Source organism: Zingiber officinale, chromosome 9A, assembly GCF_018446385.1.
Source record: "Zingiber officinale cultivar Zhangliang chromosome 9A, Zo_v1.1, whole genome shotgun sequence".
Classification (NCBI taxonomy): Eukaryota; Viridiplantae; Streptophyta; class Magnoliopsida; order Zingiberales; family Zingiberaceae; genus Zingiber; species Zingiber officinale.
Genome location: NC_056002.1, coordinates 115229887 through 115254407, shown reverse-complemented (window position 1 = coordinate 115254407; position 24521 = coordinate 115229887). Strand labels below are relative to the sequence as shown.

The 24521-nt window shown below is 42.5% G+C and overlaps 1 protein-coding gene and 1 long non-coding RNA gene across 2 annotated transcripts; both read left to right on the top strand.

The window, feature by feature from the left end:
* The first annotated feature begins 4058 nt into the window (after window positions 1-4058).
* On the top strand, window positions 4059-5654 carry LOC122019492 (transcription factor MYB97-like). Its single transcript, XM_042576955.1, has 3 exons — window positions 4059-4424; window positions 4499-5180; window positions 5362-5654. Exons 1-3 carry the CDS (start codon window positions 4059-4061, stop codon window positions 5598-5600), a joined length of 1287 nt encoding a protein of 428 aa, XP_042432889.1. The 3' UTR covers window positions 5601-5654.
* A 335-nt stretch (window positions 5655-5989) lies between these two features.
* On the top strand, window positions 5990-8658 carry LOC122018468. The gene is made up of 3 exons (XR_006121784.1): window positions 5990-6663; window positions 6731-6854; window positions 8426-8658. It is a non-coding gene; the product is annotated as an uncharacterized LOC122018468 (long non-coding RNA).
* Window positions 8659-24521: the final 15863 nt, after the last annotated feature.

Genomic DNA, 24521 nt, shown 5'->3' with positions numbered 1-24521 from the left:
TGTTGATGTCGAGCTTCAGACCAGCTAGCAGATTCGCTGCTTGAAGATAGTCCGGTCGGGTCTTAAACTTCTTCAGCTCGGGAGAGGTAGGCGGTCCGACCTGTCATTTCGTACGGAAGGGAAGCCGCCCGGGAACACGAAGGTAGAAAAAGTTCTCTTTCCAATGTTTGTTGGAAGAGGGCAGTTTATCAAAAAAGACTAAGCCGGGCCGAGCTTGAAACAGATAAGTGCCTGGCTCGGACTGCTTGGGATAATAAAAATAATAGAAAACCTCCGGGCGGAGGGGAATGTTGTGTATCTTAAATAAGACCACAACTCCGCATAGGAGGCGGAAAGTGTTGGGAACCAATTGGGCGAGCGGAATGCCAAAAAAGTTACAAACTTCAACAATGAAGGGGTGGAGGGGAAACCGTAGACCGACTACGAATTGGTTGCAGAAAAGACAAAAGGCGATGCTCGGTGGTTTGTGCGGCCGAGCAGAAGGTGAAGGTAAAATCAGTTCAAAATCAGAGGGGATATCAAAAGCGTTAAACAGGTTCTCGGCATCGCACCGATTGAACCATGACTCCATGGTGGTATACCATGGGCCGAGAGTCGGGTCCGCAGGCTGAGAGGAACTGGCCATCGCCAGAGCAACGGAAGAAGCAAAAATCGAAAGGGAAAGCAAATGCGTAAGCGAGAAGAGGAGCAAAGCAGTAACCAAAAGACGAAACGTGACCAAGATCGCGAAGAAAACACAGGAATCAAAGGAAGGGAGGAGGAAGAACCTTACAAAGAAGCTAAGGATCGAAGGAAGGAGGCGGGGAATCGTCGGAGAACGGAAAATCGGAGTCGCCGGAACGCTAAAGCACCGAAGAGGGTTGCGGGACACGCGAAGGTAAGGGTGCGGTGGAGGAAGAAGGTGAAGACTTTATAAGGTCGGGCCCGATTGGCCTCGACCGTCGGATGCAGGTCATAGGAACCGAGGCCCACATCGGGTCGTTCATTTCAAACTGCCGATGTCCCATCGGACACGTCGCCGAGTCGTACAATGATGCCAGCGGAGGCGACATGTGGCGCCATGCCACAGGGGCGTATTTAATGAGCGCCATTACGGCGTGCAGCGCGCATGCTCGGTCTTAAAGGAAAGGATTTGCACGAATTTCGAGGAGATCCGTAGGGCGTCAGCGTTGACCGTTGACACGGTAGGAAAGCCAACGGCAGTAAGAGGCCGAGCGGTCGTGAGGAGGAACATTCCAGAGAGCGGCGGAGCGGTGTCACTCTGGCCGACCGGCAGTCCAGTCAGTCGGACTTAGCGCCTCCTTCGACTAGACTTGAAGAGGAGGCATGTGATCCGGTGGTAAGGACGGGAGACCCTCGTTGGCGGAAGGTCAACGACACGTGGAGGTCAAAGGTCAAGAGATTCAACCCTGAGACCCGACCGACCGGACTGAGAGGGCCGACCGGCCACTCGACCAACCGGACTGAAAAGGCCGACCGGTCGGGAATCCCCCGAGACGAATAAAAGACAACCCGACTAGGGGGTCGGGTTTCCGATGCTCAAGGTAAAAAGGTTTCATGGCCGAGCGGGCTGTCCGTTCGGCCGGGGCACGAGGCAACAAAGACATGCAGGAGCAATCTCATCCGAGCATACGACCGGGAGTCCTCCCAGTCGGACCAATACCCACAACCGGGGCAGAAATGATATGCCTGCCGAGCGGCCGAACCGCTCGGCCCTGGAACAGACAGGAGGCGCAAGAGGACAAAGGAGACAGAGGATAACATCATCCTCGAGACACCTGCCGCCGACAGGCAGCAAGGTTGGCGGCCGAGCCGTACACAGGATCATACGGTGGAAGCTTCTACCGTCACATTCGGGATATGCTCGGACGATTGTGGAATGACGTCAAGGATACTTTTCTGACATGGGCTCGTTAAGGTATGTTTGGGGAAGCGTGCACACATCGAGAAGTGTGTTCGCGCCTCCCCGGGGTCCTATATAAGGACCCCCATACGTCAATGAAGGGATGTGCAATCCTTACTGTAGCCACAGTTACGCTGTCTCTCTCATTTCTCGTTGTCTGACTTGAGCGTCGGAAGGTCGTCGCCGGGAAACCCCTCCTGACTCGGCTTCGTTGCAGGTTCACCGGAGATCTATACTATCAGTCGGAGACAGCGGAGCGTGCCACGTCTCTAATGTCCGTCGACTCAACGTTCGGACATGATCAATTATCAAAAATAAAAAAAAAAAGTTTTGATGTAATGATCAAATTATTATCCTATAATCTTGAGGTCACGTAGCCTAGGGGTTACGTAGGGGTTCAAGTCGTAGAAATAGTATATCTCTCATAGAATGTAAACTAAGACTACATATAATTTACTTATATGATATGGCGCTTCTTTGTAGGACCTGCGCGCACTGACGAGCTTCATGCATGATATGACCCTTTCTATCTATTATCTTATAATAGATAAATAATCTAATTAAATAAAAAAATTTATGTAATTCATTCACCTCCAAATAAACAAGCTATAAAAGACACCACGGTAGTTTTTCCTTCTTATTTTTAACCATTTTTTGATTCAATCAGGTGCCAAATATAAAAGACACCACGGACCAGCATAGTTAATATTTATTTACATGTGATATTAATGTAATAAGTCATGAAGTCAATTTTTAGTATAGGTGAAATATATTACAGGTCACCTCATTCCTCATGCAAAGATTACGATGTTGGTAAAACTCCCATGATTTATTTTTCTTCCAAATCGTATGAAATAGTCCTAAAGAAACCTCATATAAAAATTATCACCTTTTACTACTAATCTACTATAAAAGACAACCCGACAAAACTTGATAAAATTAAAATTAAAATAATAATAATAATAATAATAATAATAATAATCCAATCCTTTGTGAATATTTTTTTTTACGAGATATTTAATTAGTTAGAAGATGACAAAATTATTATAAAAAATAGAGATCAATTTTTTTTTATCCATAATGGCAAAAGGTAAATATGTTCACCCCTAATGTTTCCGTCAATCTGTCTCAGGATTAATACGGAGGAGGTAAATCACGGACGACTACTAGCATTTGGAATAATGACTAACACATAAGGGAGACATTTATCTCAACTTTACCGAAATTCGAACTCCAAACTTCATGATGACAAACCTCATAATCGCTGGATCATCCGAGGGGACTTAATTTTTTTTTATCCATGATCATTTGATGATTGACTAAAAATCGATCCCGTAATTTATATATATATATATATATATATAAAAGATGATGAAAGGCTAATATGAACATAATACTCTACGCTACAAAAGTGAATGCTACTTATTATTATTATTATTATTTTTAAAATAATTATCATATCGATTCATTCACATACATCGTGTTAGCAGACAGAGGAAAAAAAAAAAACAGGGAGGGCGGCAGCAGCAGCCGCAGGGACGATGGCAATGCCAGGTAAGCAAAAAGAGCGCTGACAGAGTTGTCACAACACGTGTGAGGCTACCTACCAAGACGCGGTCCGATCTCCGCGCCGCACCTCTCCCCCCTCCCTTATAGCCCCCTCGCTCCATCTTCATAATCTCTTCAATAATCTCCCCCCATAAGCACGAGATTGTATAAAGATCTCTTCCTTCCGCGCCACTCTCAGTCTCCCCCTAATTTTTCTGTCATTCAATCCCTCCGAAAGCTGCAAATCTTTCCAGCGGTGGTCCCTCAATCCGTGGGTGAGTGAGCGTCTCAAAGTGGCACCAATCTTCTTACTTACAGCCCTGCCTGTTCCTTCTTCCTTTTTTCTATTTTGTCGCTATTTTGTTCTCTCTCTCTTTTTATTTTACTTTTTTGTCACTTTGTCATTCTTTTTCTCTGCATCTAGACGAACGAGCGAAAGCAAGATTTCTGCTGCTGCGCCGCTCTGAAGAAGTTCCCCTGCAACAAGAGATTTTGTTTTGTTAGGTTTTGTTTTTGTTGTTTTTATTTTTTGCGATTGAGCGGTCGATAAATAGTGTAGAGAGCGTGCGGGCGTTTGGTGGTATTTAATTTGTAATAGAGTAATATTATGGTGGGAGAGGATAGAGAAAGCTCGGCGGCGCCGCCGGCGGCGGCGGCGGAGACGGGAGTTGGAGGAGGGAAGAAGGCGGGAGGGAAAGGAGGAGGAGGTGGTGCGGAGGGGATGAGGAAGGGGCCGTGGACGCCGGCGGAGGACGAGATCCTGTTGGAGCATGTGCGGCGGCACGGGGAGGGGAACTGGAACGCGGTGCAGCGGCTGAGCGGCCTCGCGAGGTGCGGGAAGAGCTGCCGCCTGCGGTGGGCTAACCATCTCCGGCCCAACCTTAAGAAGGGTTCCTTCGCCCCCGAGGAGGAGTTCCTTATCCTCCGCCTCCATGCCCAACTCGGCAACAAGTGGGCGCGCATGGCGGCGCAGGTAAATGCCTATGCGTTTTCTTCTTTGATTTCAAGAAACTTGATCGTTGATTGATTTCTTCGTGGCCAAGGCAGTTGCCCGGTAGGACTGACAACGAGATTAAGAACTACTGGAACACCCGCCTGAAGCGCCGCCAGCGCGCCGGCCTTCCCATCTACCCGCCGGAGCTGCAAGACGCCATCCGATTTGGCCGTCGCCTCCAGCGTCAGAACCAGGCTTCTCAGGGAACGCCGCCTCCGCCGCTGCTATCTGCAACCAGACACCAAGCTCAGCTTCCTCCTCTGCAGCTCCCGCCGCTGCTGGACCTCGTCAGCTTCTGCCCTCAGCTGGAAATGACTCCCCCACCGACTTCGCACCCCTGCCAGTTGAGCTTCGCGTTCCCGGTCCCGTCTCTCTCGCCGCCCACCACCCCTACGCCATCTCTACTCCGGAAACCCCAGATGGGGCTGTGCAACTACGATTTCAATCCGCCGACGCTGATGTCGCCTCCTTACGCGGTCAAAATGGAGCTCCCTTCGAACCAACTGTACCAAGAAGCTGCCGGCGGTGGCGGGCCAAGAAATTGCGGGCTGACGGAGCCTCTTCTGCCGGAACCACACCCGCTAGGTCTGGAGCATATCAAAACAGGGGAATTGTTGCTGTTGCCGGCCGTCGACGACCACGCCGTCAGATGGGGAAACCTTTTCTGTGCCGGAGATTACGACTGCGGCAGCAACCAGGAAGGCACCATGGAGACTCCTCTGCAATTCGACTTCGGTGAGAATGAAACAGAATATCTTCATTGGAAATTCATCTAAATCTGTTCTACAATTCAAGTTTCAATCTTTAGCAAACTAAAAGCTACACTCTTTCTAATTCCTTGTCAGTTTAGTTTGTCTTCTTCTCTGTCATCTCCAGTCCTTTCTTTGTATTCCTTCTGAAGCTCTTCTTCTAGCAGGAACCGAGGGAAACGGTGAAGCACTGGGCAGCAGAATGAAAGACATGGCAGAGTTTCTGGACCTGCCGGCTCCGGTGGTCCTAGACTGGTGCAATTCCGACAACACGGAGCTATCGAGCGCACAGCCGTCGACGGTTGTTGTGGGCGAAGACGTCGCAGTCGACATGCAGCAGCTGGCTCCTTCGCAGGACTGGAACGTCAACTCCTGGCCGTGGAGCAACATGCCGGGAATTTGTTGAGGATAATCCCTTAATCCATGCGACTCTGCAGTAGGGTTGGATCGATCGACGTGTTTGTTTAAGAACTTCTGTGAACTTAAAATGCTGCAGAAGTAAATCTATGTTCAGAATCGCACTATGAATCTATGTTGGATATTGAGTCTTGTGCATGCTCACTCTCAGTGCTTCTTTTACTTTATATTTATATATATATATATATATATATATATATATATAAAATACGGCAAACTAAATATTAAGCTTGAATAAGTGAATAACTTTATTGAAATTTTTTAAAAAATTTTGAGGATTTTTTGGAAGCATATATTAAGGGGATAAATTATTAGGTAGGGGGGAAATCTATTTAAACTATGCTATTTGAACGAGAAAATATTTGTTTTTTTTATATTTCTTTTTCTTTTTCTCACCCGTGCCCTAAAACCCACACCGCCAAACTCCTCTTCTCCCACTTCCCTCTTCCGGTCTTCCTCGCGCCACCCCTCTCTCTCTTCCCCGATCCCTTCGCCTTCCCCAACTCGACGACGCTGATCGGCCAAGGAAAGCCTTAGCTTGAGCCCTCTCCCGATCCCTCTCGCTCGCGAAGTCCCGCTCTCCGCGCCTCTCTGCATCGTCTTCGTCCGCCACAGCTCGACGCTGCCGACCATGGGAGATCTGGTGTCACCGAATCCCTCTCTTTTGCGATCACGTTGTGCCATCCTCGGTTGATCGCTGCCATCACTGATCTCTCCGTCATTTCGATCGTGCCGGCACCGGGTGTCCATTGCCAACCGAGGCACCTTCTCCACCGATCGCTAGAGTTCTTCCGGTGGTTGTTCTCGTCCCCGAGTCGCCGCCCTAGTGCAAGTAGGTTATCTACCAAGAGGGGAACCCGAGCCCTCTCCCCGATTCATTGGTGCGGTGCCCTAGCCTTGATACACCGCCGCCTCTGCGAGGGCTGGGCCGACCATCACTGGAGCGACCGAGTTTCCCATCTCCTCTCCCGATCCTTCACCAATCTCCTTCATCCCCTGCCCTAGCTCCATCCATAGTTTTTGATAGTAGCTATCTTGCTGTCACCTTGGAGGTAAACATCTATACCTAGTAGATGAATTGAGTGATTGATCTATGATCCTCACATGATTCTGATTTAGGGTTATTGTCTTGGAGGACCAGCGATTTCATTTAGTTCCGGCCACAGCACCGTCGACAACCAGTTGCTGGCTCTACTAGTGGCTGGTTCGAGTTGTGCCACCATGGATCGTTGAAGAAGAAGAGGTAATGATTTGGTAATTAGATTTTATTTCAGATTTAAGGTGTGTATCATAGAATTAGATCTAATGCTCAATTGTGTTGGGATGGATTCGGATTCATGATGGGTAAACTTAGTGGCATTGGATTGTTACATGTATCCATTAAGGAGTTAGTCATAATGAGTTAAATCTAATTCACTGAAGGGATTGGAAGAATCAAGGTTGGTCATTCGAGTAGGGTTTCATGGTTTAAGTTCTGTTTTGATTAGTAAGCAAAGTTGGAACCAGATTGGGATAGTTGGCATTTGATCAATGGATTGGATTTAGTTGGGGATTTGATTTAGCTAATTAATTTATGTAATTAGCAAATCTGTATATCATGTATTGTATGACTTTGATTCGAGATGAGCGTCTCGACGTGAGATCTATTTCGGATACGATCTCCATTTTTGAGACGGGTTACCTTTGACTTATCTTTTTTGATATTTTCATTCTGATATGCTTAGTAGGTTATAACTAGTAGTAATGGTTATGTTATTATCTGCTTTGGTATGTTACAACTTGATACCGTAGTATACCTATAGTGTTATCTATTGTGCATTTCTGCTTATGTCTTCTTGATTATTGCCACGTGTACTTTTGTTCATAGAAGTAGTGACATATAATGCAGTACCGGATATAGGTCTAGCTACCAGTTTACCACTTGGCATGTGTACCTAGTTTTATTACCTAGCAGGTGTACCTAGGTTTATTACTTGGCATGTGTACCTAGGTTTATTTTCTGGCATGTATACCTAGATCATTGTTATGGACTTGGTTTCCTTTTTGTACACATTATGAGGAGGTTAGTATTTTTCAGGATTTACATGCTTTAGTGTCATGCACCATTTTGCATGATTGCATGCTGAGCGATTGTCGGCTCCATTGTTTTGAGCACATCGCCAGTTACATGATCTGCACACACAACCACTCATGGGTTAGTAGTTTATTAGGCAGGGTGTGTAGCAATTTTGCTCTACCAGGCTCCACTGGTCCGCTCATGGGTAGTGTTGACTGCAGCATGGTAACGGGTAAGGATCCCTCCTCTTGACTATGACACAGGGAGATGAGAGCTTTGGCTCCCCCACTCTGTTTGAGGTAGGAGGATAGGTGTACTCTGACAACATCCTGTCCACTCGGTCACTCAGGAATAGTGATGGCAGAGTGCACAATTGTCATAGCCCTACCCACTCGGTCTCATCATCATGTGTGAGATGGCTGACTGGCGTCAGGGGTGACCATGTCATTTGCATCATATGCATGGCTTACATTTATTGCTTGTGATTATTGCATTTTGGATGCTGCATTTTTGTGGATGTATATGTTTGACATGCATACAGGAGACATGAGGTATTTGGTCTGACGACCCTTATGTCAGGATAGGAGGTCAGGTGAGTATAGTTCTTCTTTTGTTGCTCAGTTTTGCATTTCCTGTTATTGATCAGGAGGTTGTACTCCATGATTATTACTGGTAGCTATATCTTACTGTGCATGTTAGTTCGATACCCGTTGAGTTATTGAACTCACTACCCCCCTTATTTTTCCTATCATTTCCAGGTTAGCATATAAATATGTCGTGTCGCTTGGAGTATCCTGTCTGTCGGTCCCACGTCACATCAGAAGACGGTTTACCTCGCTCTTGATTTCTTTTTATATATTATTTATTGATTTAGCATTGTATTGATGTTTAACCATGTAGCTATTTCGTTGTTTTGGTATTGTATTTGTGTTGAAGTTGTGCCGGCATGCATTGTGTTGTTTTAGTTGTATGGGCTTCCCGTTTGTTTTTCTGCTGTGTTTTTAGTGTCGTCGTGTGAGTTGTTTAATATATATATATATATAACTGTGTGGTTGTGTTTTTAGTACAACCGTGTAGGTTGTTTAATATATATAACTGTGTGGTTGTGTATATTCCAATCGTGTGGGCTAATGTATTTTGTTTGTTGATGTATATATGATTCAGATTGTCACTGGTACAAGGGAGATGTTACTAGATTTTCCTCTGGCAGAGACTCTTATGGGGCGTGACAATATATATATAATATGGAAGTTCCTATCTCTATAAGGATGGTGATTCATGTTTAGTCATGTCTGAAAATCGAAAAGATGATTAGTTGAGGATGTGGCTGTTGTGTTGACTAGATGTAGATCTCGCTCCACTCTGCAATATAAGAAACGACAGTGCCGAGCCAGAGAAGAGGTTCCCGACGTCAGGGGTGGATCCAGAAATAAATTTTAACGAGGGCTAACAGAATATCTTTTATAACATAATAAATATATTTAATAATAAAAAGTTCAATTTGACATCATAAAAAGATAAAATACTAAATTAATAAATTGCAATTAGGCTATTGCTTATTGAAGTATTAATTAACACTTGGTGACATATTAGGTGGTCGTTGGATAAGAAAGAGGAGGCAACTGCATTCTGCGGCTTTTCATCTTTTGAAAACACTGTAATATTTGCTCATTTTCAATTGTTGAAAAGATATCTTTCTCGATGTATACGACTAGACTGTCATTCATCCACTCGTCTCCCATTCTTTTACGTAAATCAGTCTTATCATCTTCATCGCAGAAAATACTCTTTCAACAGAAGCAGTCACAATTGGTAAAACTAATGTCATCTCAATCAGACGATAAACCAATGGATAAGCTTGATTTTTTGGAGTTTCAACAATTTTCTAAGCAAAACTTCCCAAATCTTCAATTCCAGAAAAATTTGTATCCTGTCATATATTATGAATAAAATTCTGAAGTTGTTATTCAATAACTATACAATCATTTGTTGAGAAGTCCTTAGGATATAAATCACAAAGTCGAACGAGTTTCTGAACATTGAATTCAGAAAAAGAATTTCTTGGATGAAGACATGTTATACAACTAAGCAATTCTGTGCCAACTTCTGAAAAACGAGTATTCATCTCTTGTATAACTGAATCAACAACCTAACATTGTAATTTACAAGAATAATAATTAATAAGTAAAAAAAATCTTATTGATGAATATAATAATAATAAATTTTCTTTTTTTAGAAATAATATCTGATAGAAAATCTCCACACGATAATAATGCAAATTGGTGATGACTTGCCTTCTATGTCTACTACGACCACCAATCAAACAATTGTCTTTCATCTCTGGTACTAGGATCTCATTCAACTCACAAAATGTGTTGACTTTATCTGTAATTGTATGCCATCCGTCTTCCCTAAATATTTGAAATTGATCTTTCAGACTCAATCAAACTTATGGCTTGGACAATATTTTGATCCTTTTGTTGTAACACAAGTGACAACCCATGCGTCATTCCCAATATCATCTTCATCAAGTGCAACATAAAAACAAACTCATAATTCTCCATTTTCTGAATCAAACTTTTGGCAACCCCTCTACTATCAAAAGAACTAGAATCATCACAAATATTCTCCAACACTTGTATCACTGAAGGCCACATAGATAATAGACGACCCAATATCAAGTAGTGTGATCCCCAACGAGTGTCTCCTGGCTTTACTAAATTAGTTTCTTGATTTTTTCCACTGCCCGTACTAATTTCTCTACCCTCCAACATTGCAACAATCCTATCATGTTCAATTTGCCTAAGTTGATCTCTCCTTTTACGTGATGCTCCTGTCGTATTGACAATCATAGTAACATAGTTAAAAAAATCACTCGCATTGAGATTACTCTTGGCAACAACAATAATAGCTAACTGTAATTGGTGAGAAAAATAATGAATATACCTTGCATATGAATTTTCTTGCAAAATGAGATATTTCAACCCATTGAATTCACCCCGCATATTTGAAGCTCCATCATATCCTTGACCTCTCAGTCTAGATCATGATAATCCATGTTTCACAAATAAAGCATCGATAGCATCCTTCAAAGAATGATAGCTAGTGTCAGATACATGTACAATTGCCAGGAATCGTTCAATCACCTGTCATCTTTTGTTCACATATCTCAAAACAATTCTCATTTGCTCTTTCACTGAAATGTCTCGAGATTCATCAACCATTAAGGAGAAAACATTGTTTCCAATATCTTCGATTATGGAAAGTGTGATCTCAGAGGCACAAGCACGCGTAAGGTCTTTTTGAATTGCTGGAGAAATCATTTGATTGTTTCCGGGAGCATTTTGATTAACAACCTTTGAAATTTCCTCATTTCGTTGATTGTACCATTGAAACAATTCAAGAAAGTTTCCTCTATTTAAAGAATTATTTGACTCATCATGTCCACGGAAAGACAGTCCTTGTTTTAAAAGAAATCGCGTAACATCCAACATTACTGTTAAACGGGTACGATAAGAAACCTCTATATTTTGCCCATGTGCTCGTAATATATTTGAAACACTATGTCTTTGATCTTGAAAAGATTCAAACTGTACTCTATCATGATTGAGACAACTATCTACGGCAGCATTATGCAAATTAAATCTTTCTTAAGCATTTTTCCAATTAATGAATCTCATTTTTACAAAAGCATCCTCTTTATATCAACCTCCTTTATTTGATGGTTTAAAAAGATAACACCATAAGCAAAACGCCGCATCTTTTGATATGCTATATTCTAGCCATGTATATATTTTATATCAACTATTTTGGAAACTCCTTTCTTGATTACCAAAAGATCTTTTTGGATACATATGCCCAATTGGTTAGCAGGGCCCCCTAGTCAAGTACTCTCTTCGGACTTGATCTCGAATAGAAATATCAAACTCTTCAATTGATTTTCGTAATCTAGGATCACTAACAATATCATTTAAATTTAATTCAACATGAGATTGAATTTCCACAACTTCACTAATATTAGGATAATTGGAAGAACCCTCACAAAAATATTTAGGTTTAAAAAATCTCTCCATAATCTACATAAATAAATAATTAAAAATAAAGTCATGTATATGATGTAATTAAATTAATATTCACAAATCATAATTAATTTAAACCCTAACCCCCTAATTTAAATTGAAATAAAAAAGTAAAAAAAGAAATAAGAATGGTAAAAAAAATTAACCTTGAATTATGTGAATGACTTGAACAGTGGTGGCCTAGTGGCTAGGGGCTTCCCAATAAAATAATGACTCTGCAAAACAAGTGAGAAAACAACAAAATGAGTTTACTATTTACCTCGAGTAACACTGTGCCAGTAAATAATATTAATTTTCATATTTGGTAATGGTAGTCAATAGAACAATTTAAAATAGAAAAGATTTTGAGAACAAAGTCACAGTCAGTCACACATAATCCAATCAATGAATCAACCCAAGAAAAAAACAGTAGAGAAAAACACAAGAGAGGGAGATGTTGGTGCAATATTTCCTAGGTCAAGGTTGACGTGATTGATTGAGCTTGAATTGGTTCGAGCTTGAATTGGTTCAAGCTCGAGTCTTGATGTTTGGATTTTGATGTTTGACAATACATGGAGACAAGACATGGAGATTGCAGGTGCAATTGTTCATGTGGTGAGATTGTGAAGGAGTGTCAAGTAGGTCAAGGTTGACTGGATACTTGACTGGAAAATCCTCGTGAGTAAAGCCAGGTGAAAGTCCTAACTGGGAGGTTAGGTAGACTGGGAAGTCCTGGTGAGTGAAGCCAGACAAATGAGAAATCCTAGTGAGTGAAGCTAGGTGAAAGTCCTGGTGAGTGAAGCCAGGTGAAAGACCTAGTGAGTGAAGCTAGGTGAAAGACCTGGTGAGTGAAGCCAGACAGAAGGAAAGTCCTGGTGAGTGAAGCCAGGTAGAAGGAAAATCCTAGTGAGTGAAGCTAGGTGAAAGTCCCGGTGAGTGAAGTCGGGCAGCTGGAAAATCCTGGTGAGTAAAGCTAGGTGAAAAACCTAGTGAGTGAAGCTAGGCAGTATGGAAAGTCCTGGTGAGTGAAGCCAGGCAAATGAGAAGTCCTAGTGAGTGAATCTAGGCAGAAGGAAAGTCCTGGTGAGTGAAGACAGGCACAGGAAATCTAGATGGATCAAGTTTGATCAGACATCTGGTGTTGGGAAGCCCAAGTAGGTCAAAGGAATTGATCGGATACTTGGCACGGGAAATCCAGATGGATCAAGGTTGATCGGACACCTGGTGAAGATAAGTCCAAGTGGGTCAAGGATGACCGGACACTTGGCACAAGGAGAAAAGTCCAAGTGGGTCAAAGGGATTGACCGAACAATTGGTGAGGGAGTTCTAACAGGTCAAGGGTGACCGGATGCTAGGCATGATATACCAACAGGTCATGGTTGACTGGATGTTGGTTTAGGGGGCTTTGGACTTGATTTTGGGCAAAATCAAGGAGCTGGATCGATCAGCCGATCGATTGGCTCATGCCCAATCGATCGGTCGATCGATTAGGTGAGTCCCCGAGACAAGCTTTCTCTCAATCGATCAGGTGATCGATTGGGAGAGGCTCGCAATCGCACAGAACAACGCTGGATCGATCAGTCGATCGATCCAGAGCTCCCAATCGATCGGACGATCGATTGGGAGGTGCGATTCTGCGCAATAAGCCCTGGATCGATCGGTAAATCGATACAGGCGTTTCCCGAGAGCACAAAGGCGCTCTGGATCGATCGACCGATCGATCCAAAGCCTCCTCCATCGATTGGGAGCAATCCAATCGATCGGGATCCGACCGTTGACACTGGATAAAGCCGTTGGCATGCTATTCCTTCGCCATTACTTGCACTGTTCAGCTCCGATCTTCACAACAACTTCTCCATAGCGTTCTTCCACTCTCACCGTCAGTTCTTGAAGGATCTTGGAGAGACATCCAAGTCAAGAGGCGTGACTACAACAAGAAGAAGAAGTTAGGGTTAGGGCTTTCATTGCATATCTTGTAAGATATTTCTTGTATTTGTCTTCCCTTGCTTTCTTGTTGTATTGAGAGTATTGTAGGGCTTCTCCGCCTTCGGTAGTTACCGAAAAGGAGTGTTTACATAGTGGAGGGTGCGTGAGTGTGTGTATCCTTGGATTAGTCACCTCATCTTGAGGTGGATACCAAGTAAATCTTTTGTGTTAGCGTTGTATATTTTGTTTCTTGTATTTCCGCTGCATATCATTGAAGAAATAAGCAATGAAGAGCACGAGGAGCGCGACGAGCTATTCACCCCCCTAGTTACTTTTCGACCCCAACAAGTGGTATCAGAGCAAGGTTGCTCTTCACCGGAATCATCACCGGAAGGGGCAAAAAGCTTGAGGGTGAAGAAGTTGGAGCAATTCTACAAGTTGAAGACTTCATTCAAGAAGCTCAACTTCAAGATGGAATTCCAAGATAGTCTTGGATTCGACACAAGGGTGCCTCCACCATTCACAATGATGAGCTTCGATCTTTGAAGATCAAGGATTGAGAATTTCTTAATGGTGGAGATAGAGCAATGGTTTGCTCTAATAGAAGGCTTCGAAGCTCCTAAGAATTCAAAGGGCAAAATTTTTAAGAGAAGCAAGTGGGGCCAAGACCAAATCCAAAGATGTGAGGCCAATGACAAAGTGACCAAGCTTTTGGTCAATTTATTGTCGAGCAACATCTTGGAGCAAATTGGAGATTTTGTAGATGCCAAAGAGCTATGGAGAAAATTGGCCAAGATTCATGAGATCCCCTCCACTGTACCAAGCCAAGAAAAATCCAAAGAGGGTGACTCATTGGAGCAAGACCAAGAGGAGGAGAATTCCAGAGGTGAGAGATGCTCATCTGCCGAAGAAGAAGACCAAGAAGCTTCATCTTCAAAGGAATGCAATGAAGAGGGCAAGGAGAGGGCATACTCCTTATTCCATGTACAAGATGAAGATGAAGAAGTCTCCACCTCTAGGATTGAGGGGGAGTGTGGATCATTGACACTGGAGCAAGAAGAAGCCTCCACATCCGGGTCAAGAGAAGAAGAGGATGAAGAAGCTTTCACCTCCACAAGTCAAGCTAAATTAACTGAAGGATCTAGTGCCATCCCTACACATGGAGGTAAAAATATTTCAATTAAAGATAAAAATCACATTATATGTTTTGAGTGTAGGGAACATGGGCACTACAAGAGCAAGTGCCCCAAATTGGCCAAGAAGAATGACCAAGTGGCACTAAAGGGCAAGGTGAATCCCAAGGAGACCGTCCTCGAAACAAAGAAGAGCAAGGAGCACATTATGTGTTTCTCTTGCAATCAAAAGGGATATTATCGGAGTCAATGTCCCAAGGGGAAGAAAGCGGTCAAGGCTCAAGGAGGAAGCATGAGTCAAAGGAGAGCCTCCAAGGTAAAACGAAAGGTATTATTTATTGAGCCTACCCTTTTAAATAATGGTAAAAAGCATGATAATTCTAATTTTTATCATTTTAATGCTATTTACCACAAGAATAGGAAGCATGATAGCTTTAAGGAAAAACATGTAGCTTTTCATGCTAAAACCACTCAACCTAGGGTTAGGAAGGTAGATAAAAATTTAAACAAAAATGCTCAAGGATTTAATGAAAAATCAAAATCTAGGGATTTATGGGAAGAAAATCAAGTATTGAGGTCAAGACTTGATAAAATAGAAAAGACCCTAAAAAGGATGGAAAATATCCTTAAAGGGCAAAATGAGCATAACTTAGGTTTAGGACAACAAAAGTCATCCAATAGCCATAGAGGTTTGGGATACAAACCAAAGGCTAAGAAAGATGTAATTTCTTACCATAGGGTTCCATATAGCTATGGAACTGAGTGTAGGTCAAATGGTCAAGTTAAAAATACTAGGAAGGTTATTCCTAAGAGTATTTTTGCAACAAAAGTGACTAAGACTTCTAAGAAGTCCAAGAAAGTCACAAAGAAGGTCACAAGGGAAGAAATCCCTAGAGTTGAGCTAGAAAATGTGACCAAGGTTTCTAAGAAGCCTAACAAGGTCACTAGGAAGGTATCTAGGAAAGTTATCCCTAGTGAATACCTAGAACATCCAAGGAGCACCAAGAGATTTTGGGTTCCTAGGAGCATTTTCTCCACCCCTTAGATGGATTAGAGAGTGTCAACTCTAATTGAAAGGGTAGTTAACTCAATCATGATGAAGTTGGCACTCTAAGAGCATTTTCAAGGATATTGTTAACCTTTGAAAATGATAAGGATTAAAGGCTTACTCGTGGAAAGAGTAAGATGTGCCAAAATTTGAGTATTTGGATACAATTTTAATTGACACAAGAAATCAAGTCTAAAGAAATGCCAAGTTGGGATGTTGACATTTTATTGGAATGTTAAAGGCAAGTCTAAGCCTTAGTTTAAATTTGTTACTCTTGGAAGAGTAATTTGTGTCAAAAATTTGAGGAATTTGTTTAATTTAAATTGGCACAAATTAGGAAAAGCAAAAGAAATGTCAAAAGTGAGTTTTGGCATTTCTTGGGACATTTTGGGCAATCTAGGGTTAAATTTTGATTTAGCTAAGGGTTAAGGATACTTAGAAAAATAATCTAGGTATTTCATTTATGCTAATTTGTCATGCTTTGTTTGCCCAAAATATGTCATGACATCATACTTATTTTTGTATTCACGTTTTATTATGAAAAACACAAAAATATCATGTCATGTCATACATACATCATATAGTTCTAGGAAATTTTCTTTTGAAAATTATTTATCTTTGATGTATATCATATCGCATCATGTATAACCTTTAAATTCCTGGCAATTAAGGACAAATGACATGTATCAACAAGTAACATCCTTGGTGGATGTTCATGATCTCAAAATGTCTAGGTAGATATGCATGATCCCTAGATTAGGGCAAAACCAAAAGTTTACATCTGACTAAGAACTATAAGGTGACTTGTATGTGTTTTAGTGCACATTAGATACAAGTGAGATGTTAGGATGATGAACAAAACTCAAGATGTTGATTTAGTGCATTCTTTTGAGTTTTAAGTTCATCAAAACACATAGTTATATGTTTTCCAAGCATTGGGAAAGCTAATGTACAAGTCATATGCATTGAGCCCAAAGAACATGGTTGGAAATTGATTTTGAAATTGATTTCAAATATGCTTTGGAAAATCTTGGTGAAGACTATCTTTTGGTAGTACTGTTCATTGAAAAGTTAGACATAAACTAGAAGAAAACACTAAAATTTTGACAAGTTTTCTAGTTTTTGTCAATCTTGGAAAATATGAAGTATTTTTTTAGACAACTATTTTTCTATGATAATATATGCCCTAAATAATGTTCACAACAATTTTCATGATTTTTCAAATTTTATAGAATTTTTTAGGAGTTTCTGAAATTCACTGAAATTGAATTTCAATTTTTCAGTGCTTCAATCGATCACCCGATCGATTGAAGTGCCTCAATCGATCGGGCGATCGATTGAGAGGAGTTTTCCCGCAAGCAGAAGCTCGCTGGATCGATCAGCCAATCGATCCACGCAGTCTGAATCGATCAGTGAATCGATTCAGCAGGGTTCAATCGATTGGAACCCAACTCCAATCGATTGGGGATGCTGATTTTGGCTGGGAAAGCCTGATTTCAGCATTTTGAACCACCTTTAGTCTAGGTAATCACTCCTAACCCCTCAAAACACATTTGTATACATTTAGAGGGAATTTTCACGATGAAAACAAGAATGGATTGGTTAAGGAAGACTAAGTAGAAGTTTAGGTTGAGGTTTGACTTCAATATTAAATTTTTGAACCTCAAAACTTCTAAATTTGGGTTTCCTAAAGCTTTAGGGATTCCAAGTCATTGGTGCAATGACAGAAGTTACGTGCATGTCTTTAGGGAGAGTTACTCTTTAAGGACATGAAAATTTATTTTTCATACACCTTGGAAGGTGGTTGACCTTCTTTAGCGAAAATGCTCAAGGTTGGGCATTTGAATGTAATGAAGAGTGGATATCTTCATTATTCAGGTGATGTTTGCTCACAGATGAGCGATTGATGACAATGAAGGGTATGAGACCTTCAATTGAATCGTGTGTGAATATACCAAGTGGTATATGCTCAAGGATGAACGTTTAGGACAATGAAGGGTATGGGACCTTCGTTATTATGTTGTGAACAATGAGTGTAGTTGTCAACAACGTTGGGTAACTCTTCAGGGGGAGAGTTTTTGATGTGTGCCAATAGGGGGAGAATGTGAGGTTAAGTTAGGCCTTCATTACCTAAGAGGGAGTTTGCCCTCTAGAAAAGGAGGAGAATGAAGGAAACCATCATTCTCATATTGGCATGAAAGGAGTTGAGGCTATGTGATTAGCCTAACTTAAAAGTGGTATTGTCAAACATCAAAAAGTGGGAGATTGTTGGTGCAATATTCCCTAGGTCAAGGTTGACCTGATTGACTGAGCTTGAATTGGTTCAAGCTCGAGTCTTGATGTTTGAGTTTCGATGTTTGACAATACATGGAGACAAGACATGGAGATTGCAGGTGCAATTGTTCATGTGATGAGATTGTGAAGGAGAGTCAAGTAGGTCAAGATTGACTGGATACTTGATTGAAAAATCCTGGTAAGTAAAGTCAGGTGAAAGTCCTAACTGGGAGGTTAGACAGACTGGGAAGTCCTAGTGAGTGAAGCCAGGCAAATGAGAAATCCTAGTGAGTGAAACTAGGTGAAAGTCCTGGTGAGTGAAGCCAAGTAAAAGACTTAGTGAGTGAAGTTAGGTGAAAGACCTGGTGAGTGAAGCCAGGCAGAAGGAAAGTCCGGGTGAGTGAAGCCAGGCAGAAGGAAAATCCTAGTGAGTGAAGCTAGGTGAAAGTCCCGGTGAGTGAAGCCGGACAGCTGGAAAATCCTGGTGAGTGAAGCCAGGTGAAAGACCTAGTGAGTGAAGCTAGGCAGTATGAAAAGTCCTGGTGAGTGAAGTCATGCAAATGAGAAGTCCTAGTGAGTGAAGCTAGGCAGAAGGAAAGTCCCGGTGAGTGAAGCCAGACACAGGAAATCTAGATGGATCGATCAAGTTTGATCAGACATCTGATGTTGGGAAGCCCAAGTAGGTCAAAGGAATTGACCGGATACTTGGCATAGGAAATCCAGGTGGATCAAGGTTGATCGGACACCTGGTGAAGATAAGTCCAAGTGGGTCAAGGATGACCGGACACTTGGCACGAGGAGAAAAGTCTAAGTGGGTCAAAGGAATTGACCAGACACTTGGTGAGGGAGTTCTAACAGGTCAAGGGTGACCGGATGCTAGGCATGATGTACCAACAGGTCATAGTTGACTAGATGTTGATTTAGGGGGCTTTGGACTTGATTTTGGGCAAAATCAAGGAGCTGGATCGATCAGCCGATCGATTGGCTCATGCCCAATCGATCGGCCGATCGATTGGGTGAGTCCCCGCGACAAGCTTCCTCCCAATCGATCGGGTGATCGATTGGGAGAGGCTCGCAATCACACAGAACAGCGCTGGATCGATCAGTTGATCGATCCAGAGCTCCCAATCGATCGGGCGATCGATTGGGAGGTGCGATTCTGTGCAATAAGCCCAGGATCGATCGGTGAATCGATCCAGGCGTTTCCCGAGAGCACAGAGGCGCTCTGGATCGATTGATCGATCGATCCAAAGCCTCCCCGATCGATTGGGAGCAATCCAATCGATCGGGATCCGACCGTTGGCGTTGGATAAAGCCGTTGGAGTGCTATTCCTTCGCCATTACTTGCACTGTTCAGCTCCGATCTTCACAGCAGCTTCTCCATAGCGTTCTTCCACTCTCACCGCCAGTTCTTGAAGGATCTTGGAGAGACATCCAAGTCAAGAGGCGTGACTACAACAAGAAGAAGAAGCTAGGGTTAGGGCTTTCATTGCATATCTTGTAAGATATTTCTTGTATTTGTCTTCCTTTGCTTTCTTGTTGTATTGAGAGTATTGTAGGACTTCTCCGCCTTCGGTAGTTACCGAAAAGGAGTGTTTACATAGTGGAGGGTGCGTGAGTGTGTAGATCCTTGGATTAGTCATCTCATCTTGAGGTGGATACTAAGTAAATCTTTTGTATTAGCGTTGTATATTTTGTTTCTTGTATTTCCGCTGCATATCATTGAAGAAACAAGCAACGAAGAGCACGAGGAGCGCGATGAGTTATTCATCCCCCTCTAGCTACTTTTCGACCCCAACAGGAGACAGCGGACCTAGTGGGTGTCTGCTGCAGTCGGTGGGCGACGGACCGACATCCGGCGAGCAACAGACTAGTTAGTAGTAGACTGGCAAACAGTGGAATCAACACAAGAAAAAAAACACAAAACTAGAGAGAAAAAAGAGAGGGAGGCAACAGACCTAGTGGGTGGCTGCTGCAATCGGCGGGAGACAGACCGATGGGCCCAGGATTGGTCGGCGGCGACCTGGTGGGTGGCGGACCGGCAGACAGTGGAATCAGCACCAGAAAAATAAAGTATAGAAAAAACAAGGAGCTGGCACTGGCAGACCTAGTGGGCGGCTGGCGGCTGCTAGCCTACTGCAGTCGATGGGCGGCGGACCAGCTGGCGGCAGGCTGGTCGGTGGCGGACCGGCGGGCATCAAAATCAGCACAAGAAAACAAAATAAAAGTAAATAAAAAATTAGAGAGGGAGGCGGCGGACTGCGGACCTATTGGGCGGACCGGTGGACCGGCGAGCGTCGGACTGATGGGCGGTGGACCGGCGACAGCGGATAATAGAACACGAACGACGGGCAGCGGAACGAAGTGCAGACTGCTGAGGCGGAGCGGAGTCACGATTCGTGATCGTGAGGGAGAAAGCGCAATTAACGAAGACAAAAAAAAACATACGGATGACCTATTGGGCATTGGGCTGCAAAAGCCTTTAAATTTTATTTTAAAAAATTAAAAAAAAAAAAAAGATGAAACCTCGCTGCTTCGTGTTTGTGCAGTGGCTGTTGGACTCGGACGCCGAGCTTCTCACGCCGGACGGCCCGAACATCGAACTTCTCATGTTGGACTCCACTTTAGCTCTTTCTCCGGCAAATCTTGACGAGGGCTTCAGCCCCCTCCAGCCCTCGCCTAGATCCGCCCCTGCCCGGCGTTGGTCCTCCAACGCTTAAGTCAGCCGCCTGAAAGAAGGAAGAAAACAGAGCAACAGTAAGCGCAGGCGTGAATAGTGAAATACGCATACCTTCGTCAGTGCATGAACCCTCTTTCACCCATAGGCGACGTACACTCTCCTAGAGGCATGGGCACGTTCTCCAATTTTTCCTATGAAAGGACTTGTCAGGAAAGTGCCTCTGATATCATACCTTAACAGGGTATGCATATCCCTGACAAGACATTAGAAGCTTCCATCGTACGATCCGCCTGTTGACCATACCTTGTATCAACAACAGTACTATCTCCCAGAAGGATGTTAAGAGATACATCAATGATCCCTTTGCTCAGCTAAGTGGGATAGCCGCTCAATTGGGAACTCCTCCGCTAGGTCAGACTCGGCTGCTCGTCCCTGCGGTAACTGTGTACATTGGCTTGTCTCCCCCGATCGAACAAGTGATCCAGTCTGTTTAACATTCCGTCGATCCGAACTGAGCATCTGATGATCTTGATGTAGTGCTCCTAGCCATCTAGGCATTCTGCTCAGAAAAGTCATTTGTCGGTCGGGTGCTTCATGCCTGATCGGCCACTGCAGTAGAGCTCCACTCGACTACCCTTTGGTGAACCTGTTGGTTCTCTCGCATTGACCTCTTTGACTTTGACCTCCACGTTGGCTATTGCCTCCGTCCTTTGATTCGCACATGGCGGACCCCCCTTATCACCACGTCAATGTCGTATCATGTTAATCATGTCATTAAGATGTATTAGTCGCATACTAAAATTTAGTTAAGCTTGCCAAACTATTAGATTATATGAAACAATCAAACAAATACAAGTTAATCAGTGTAACCTGTTTCGATATATGGGTTGTCATGTTATTTTTACCTTTTTCTCTATTGCTTACATTATTGTGTTTAGGGTAAGTCTAGTCATCTTGTTGCGCTAGGTCTAATATTTGTCAGTCCTATATCTCCAAGCTTTTAGACTTGTATGCGATATAGAGGGAGCTATAATAACACCATATATAGCAGCAAATGTAGTCTCCAGTATCCACGATGATCCTCCCTAGAATCGGAGAGGATGGCGTGCTAGATAGGAGACTTCAATATTGACTGCAAGTAGACTTTAGATGAGAGAGAAAGAGGGTTGGAACTACTAGTGAACCTATGTGCCAAGAAGAAGAACTAGAAGCAAAAAAATATTAGTCACTAGGCCAGGTAAGAGTCCCGATGGAGGCACTCCAATGCTCAAGTCAGGTAAGCAATGGTAGAGAAGATGAAGAATAATAACTACCAACAATGTACTTTATAACAAAACCTCATGTACCTGTGTTTGTAGTGGAAACCCCCTTATATAGTATTATTTTTCCTCTCTACATAAATCTCAATGCATTACTATTTGACCGACCATCATGACACTCTGACACCTTTCCTGGAATAAGCCCGCAATTCCTGCACTTTGCAGGGTAGAAGCTTCTAGTGTATAGCTTGCACAGGGAATATTCACATGATTCCCTAGCAATGACTATGAAAAACACCAAAAAGGAATGATAAGCTAATGAACCATTAATATGTTGTGATGATAGGCTGGCTAAGTCCCCTCCATTGTCCGATCAAACCTTGCTCTCGGAGGGGGGTGGCTCAGTTAAGGGATGTAAACCACCTTGAGGACTCAGCCTCTTTGAGAACTTGGCCTCTTTGAGGACTCGGCTTGACCTCTTTAAGGACTCGGCTCAGCCTCTTTGAGGACTCAGCTCGGCCTCTTTTAGAACTCGACTCAGCCTCTTCGAGGACTCGGCTCGGCCTCTTCAAGGACTAGGCTCGGCCTCTTCAAGGACTAGGCTCGGCCTCTTTGAGGACTCAGAGTCTGGTCTGATCGGTCAAAAGGTCTAGTAGGCTAGATCGCTTGGTTGAGTCTTGCAATCGTGTGCTTTTGAATCGAACTCAAATGGCTCGGCTCAAGATTTCCCCGAGCCATGAGGACTTGGGCTTTGATCGAACCAAATGTCCGATCAACTAGACTACCTGGCTGAGCTATGTAGCCGTGTTACTCCCGAGTGTTGTCTCCTCTTTGACTTTGATTGCCACATTAGCCAGCTTTCTTAACTCTTTGAGAATCTTACCTTATTTATCATATCACAGGTCTCCCATTCAAATTTAGTTGAAAGAGCCTGTAAGTTCGACTAACTAGACACTTATATTTTTTTTATGTTTCTCATTTCCCGATTGGGTTTTCGGTCATTGACCATTCACCTGACTAGGGATGATGTCATTCTCCCACTGCCAAAATTATACCTCGAGAGTAGGGTACGTCATTTGCCATTAATGCTTAGTGTGGCCAGCATGTCTTTTGAATATAATCATGATGACCGCTGTTGGAGTGTATACTAAAAGCCTAGCTTTTGTAAACATTTATTTTTGAAATAAATGAATCACATTGGTCAATATCTGTATTTATTTGTTAAATGTAATTGTTCAATTAATTTATATAGTAGATAACATGGAGTGTGGTCTCACACTCAGAAGATCATGTTGTCGGTTCTTTATAAATTATAAATAGTTGCTCACGACTAAAATGGAAAGGAACAAACCATCGAAATAGTCGTAGTGTAATTAAGTATTAGTTTATCTTGATTAATAAATTACACTAATACACTTTAAGTGTATTGAGTAGGACCATTTAGGTAAGGTCTTTTTGTACTGACTTGATAAAAGAACTAGACCTTAGTTATTATGGAAGTGTGTGCTCTTAATCCTAATATAATAACAAACACATATGTTTAATATTTATTTCTTTGACTTATCAAAGGGTGAGGTTTAGCTCGATAAATCAATATGCCCGATAAGTTGGGAAATGATATTACTTATAGTGTGTGTTGTTGATTATAGAAGGAATCTGTGTCTTAGTTATCTAGGTTGAGAATGTCCCTAAGAGGAGCTCATAAGGATTGTCATGTTAAACCCTGCAGGTGGACTTACTCCGACATAACAATAAAGTTGAGTGATACTACTCTTGGAGCTAGATATTAATTAAGTGAGTTGTCAGTAACTTACTTAATTAGTAGACATTCGTTATCTTAAACACAGGGAGACTAACACACTCATGATAAGAAGGAGCCCATAATATAATTTGAGATTGGTGCGGTAGTGCGATAATAACTCTCTAGTGGAATGAGTTATTATCGATGAACTTGAGTTGTGTGTTAGAGGCGAACACGGGATACTCAAGCTCATCGGAAGGTTAAAACCAATTTCTCCTCTAGGTCCCTGTCATAGCCTCATTAGAGCCTCAAGTCCATCCAAAGTAAGACTCATCTTGGTGTCCAAGAAGGGGGTCGGACCATTGCTTGGTGACCAAGCAATGGTCGGCCACATCTCTTTCTATAGGGGTCAGCCCTATTGATTGGTGATCAAGCTAATAAGGGTCAGCCACAATAATTCAAACAAGGAGGGTTGTTTTGAATTTTTAAAATCTTCACTTTGTAGAAAACTATAAGTTTTAAAAGAGAGATTTTAATTTTTAAACTTTCCTTATTTGAATTAGGTCACATGTTTTAATAGAGAGTTTTAAAACTTTCCTTTTTTAACCATCCTCATGGTTTAAGAAAAAAAAGAAAGATAAGTTTTAAAATTTAAATTTTCTATCACCATGTTAAAAAAGGAAATTTTATAAGAGAAGTTTTAAATTTTAAAACATGATTTTAATTTTTTAGAAC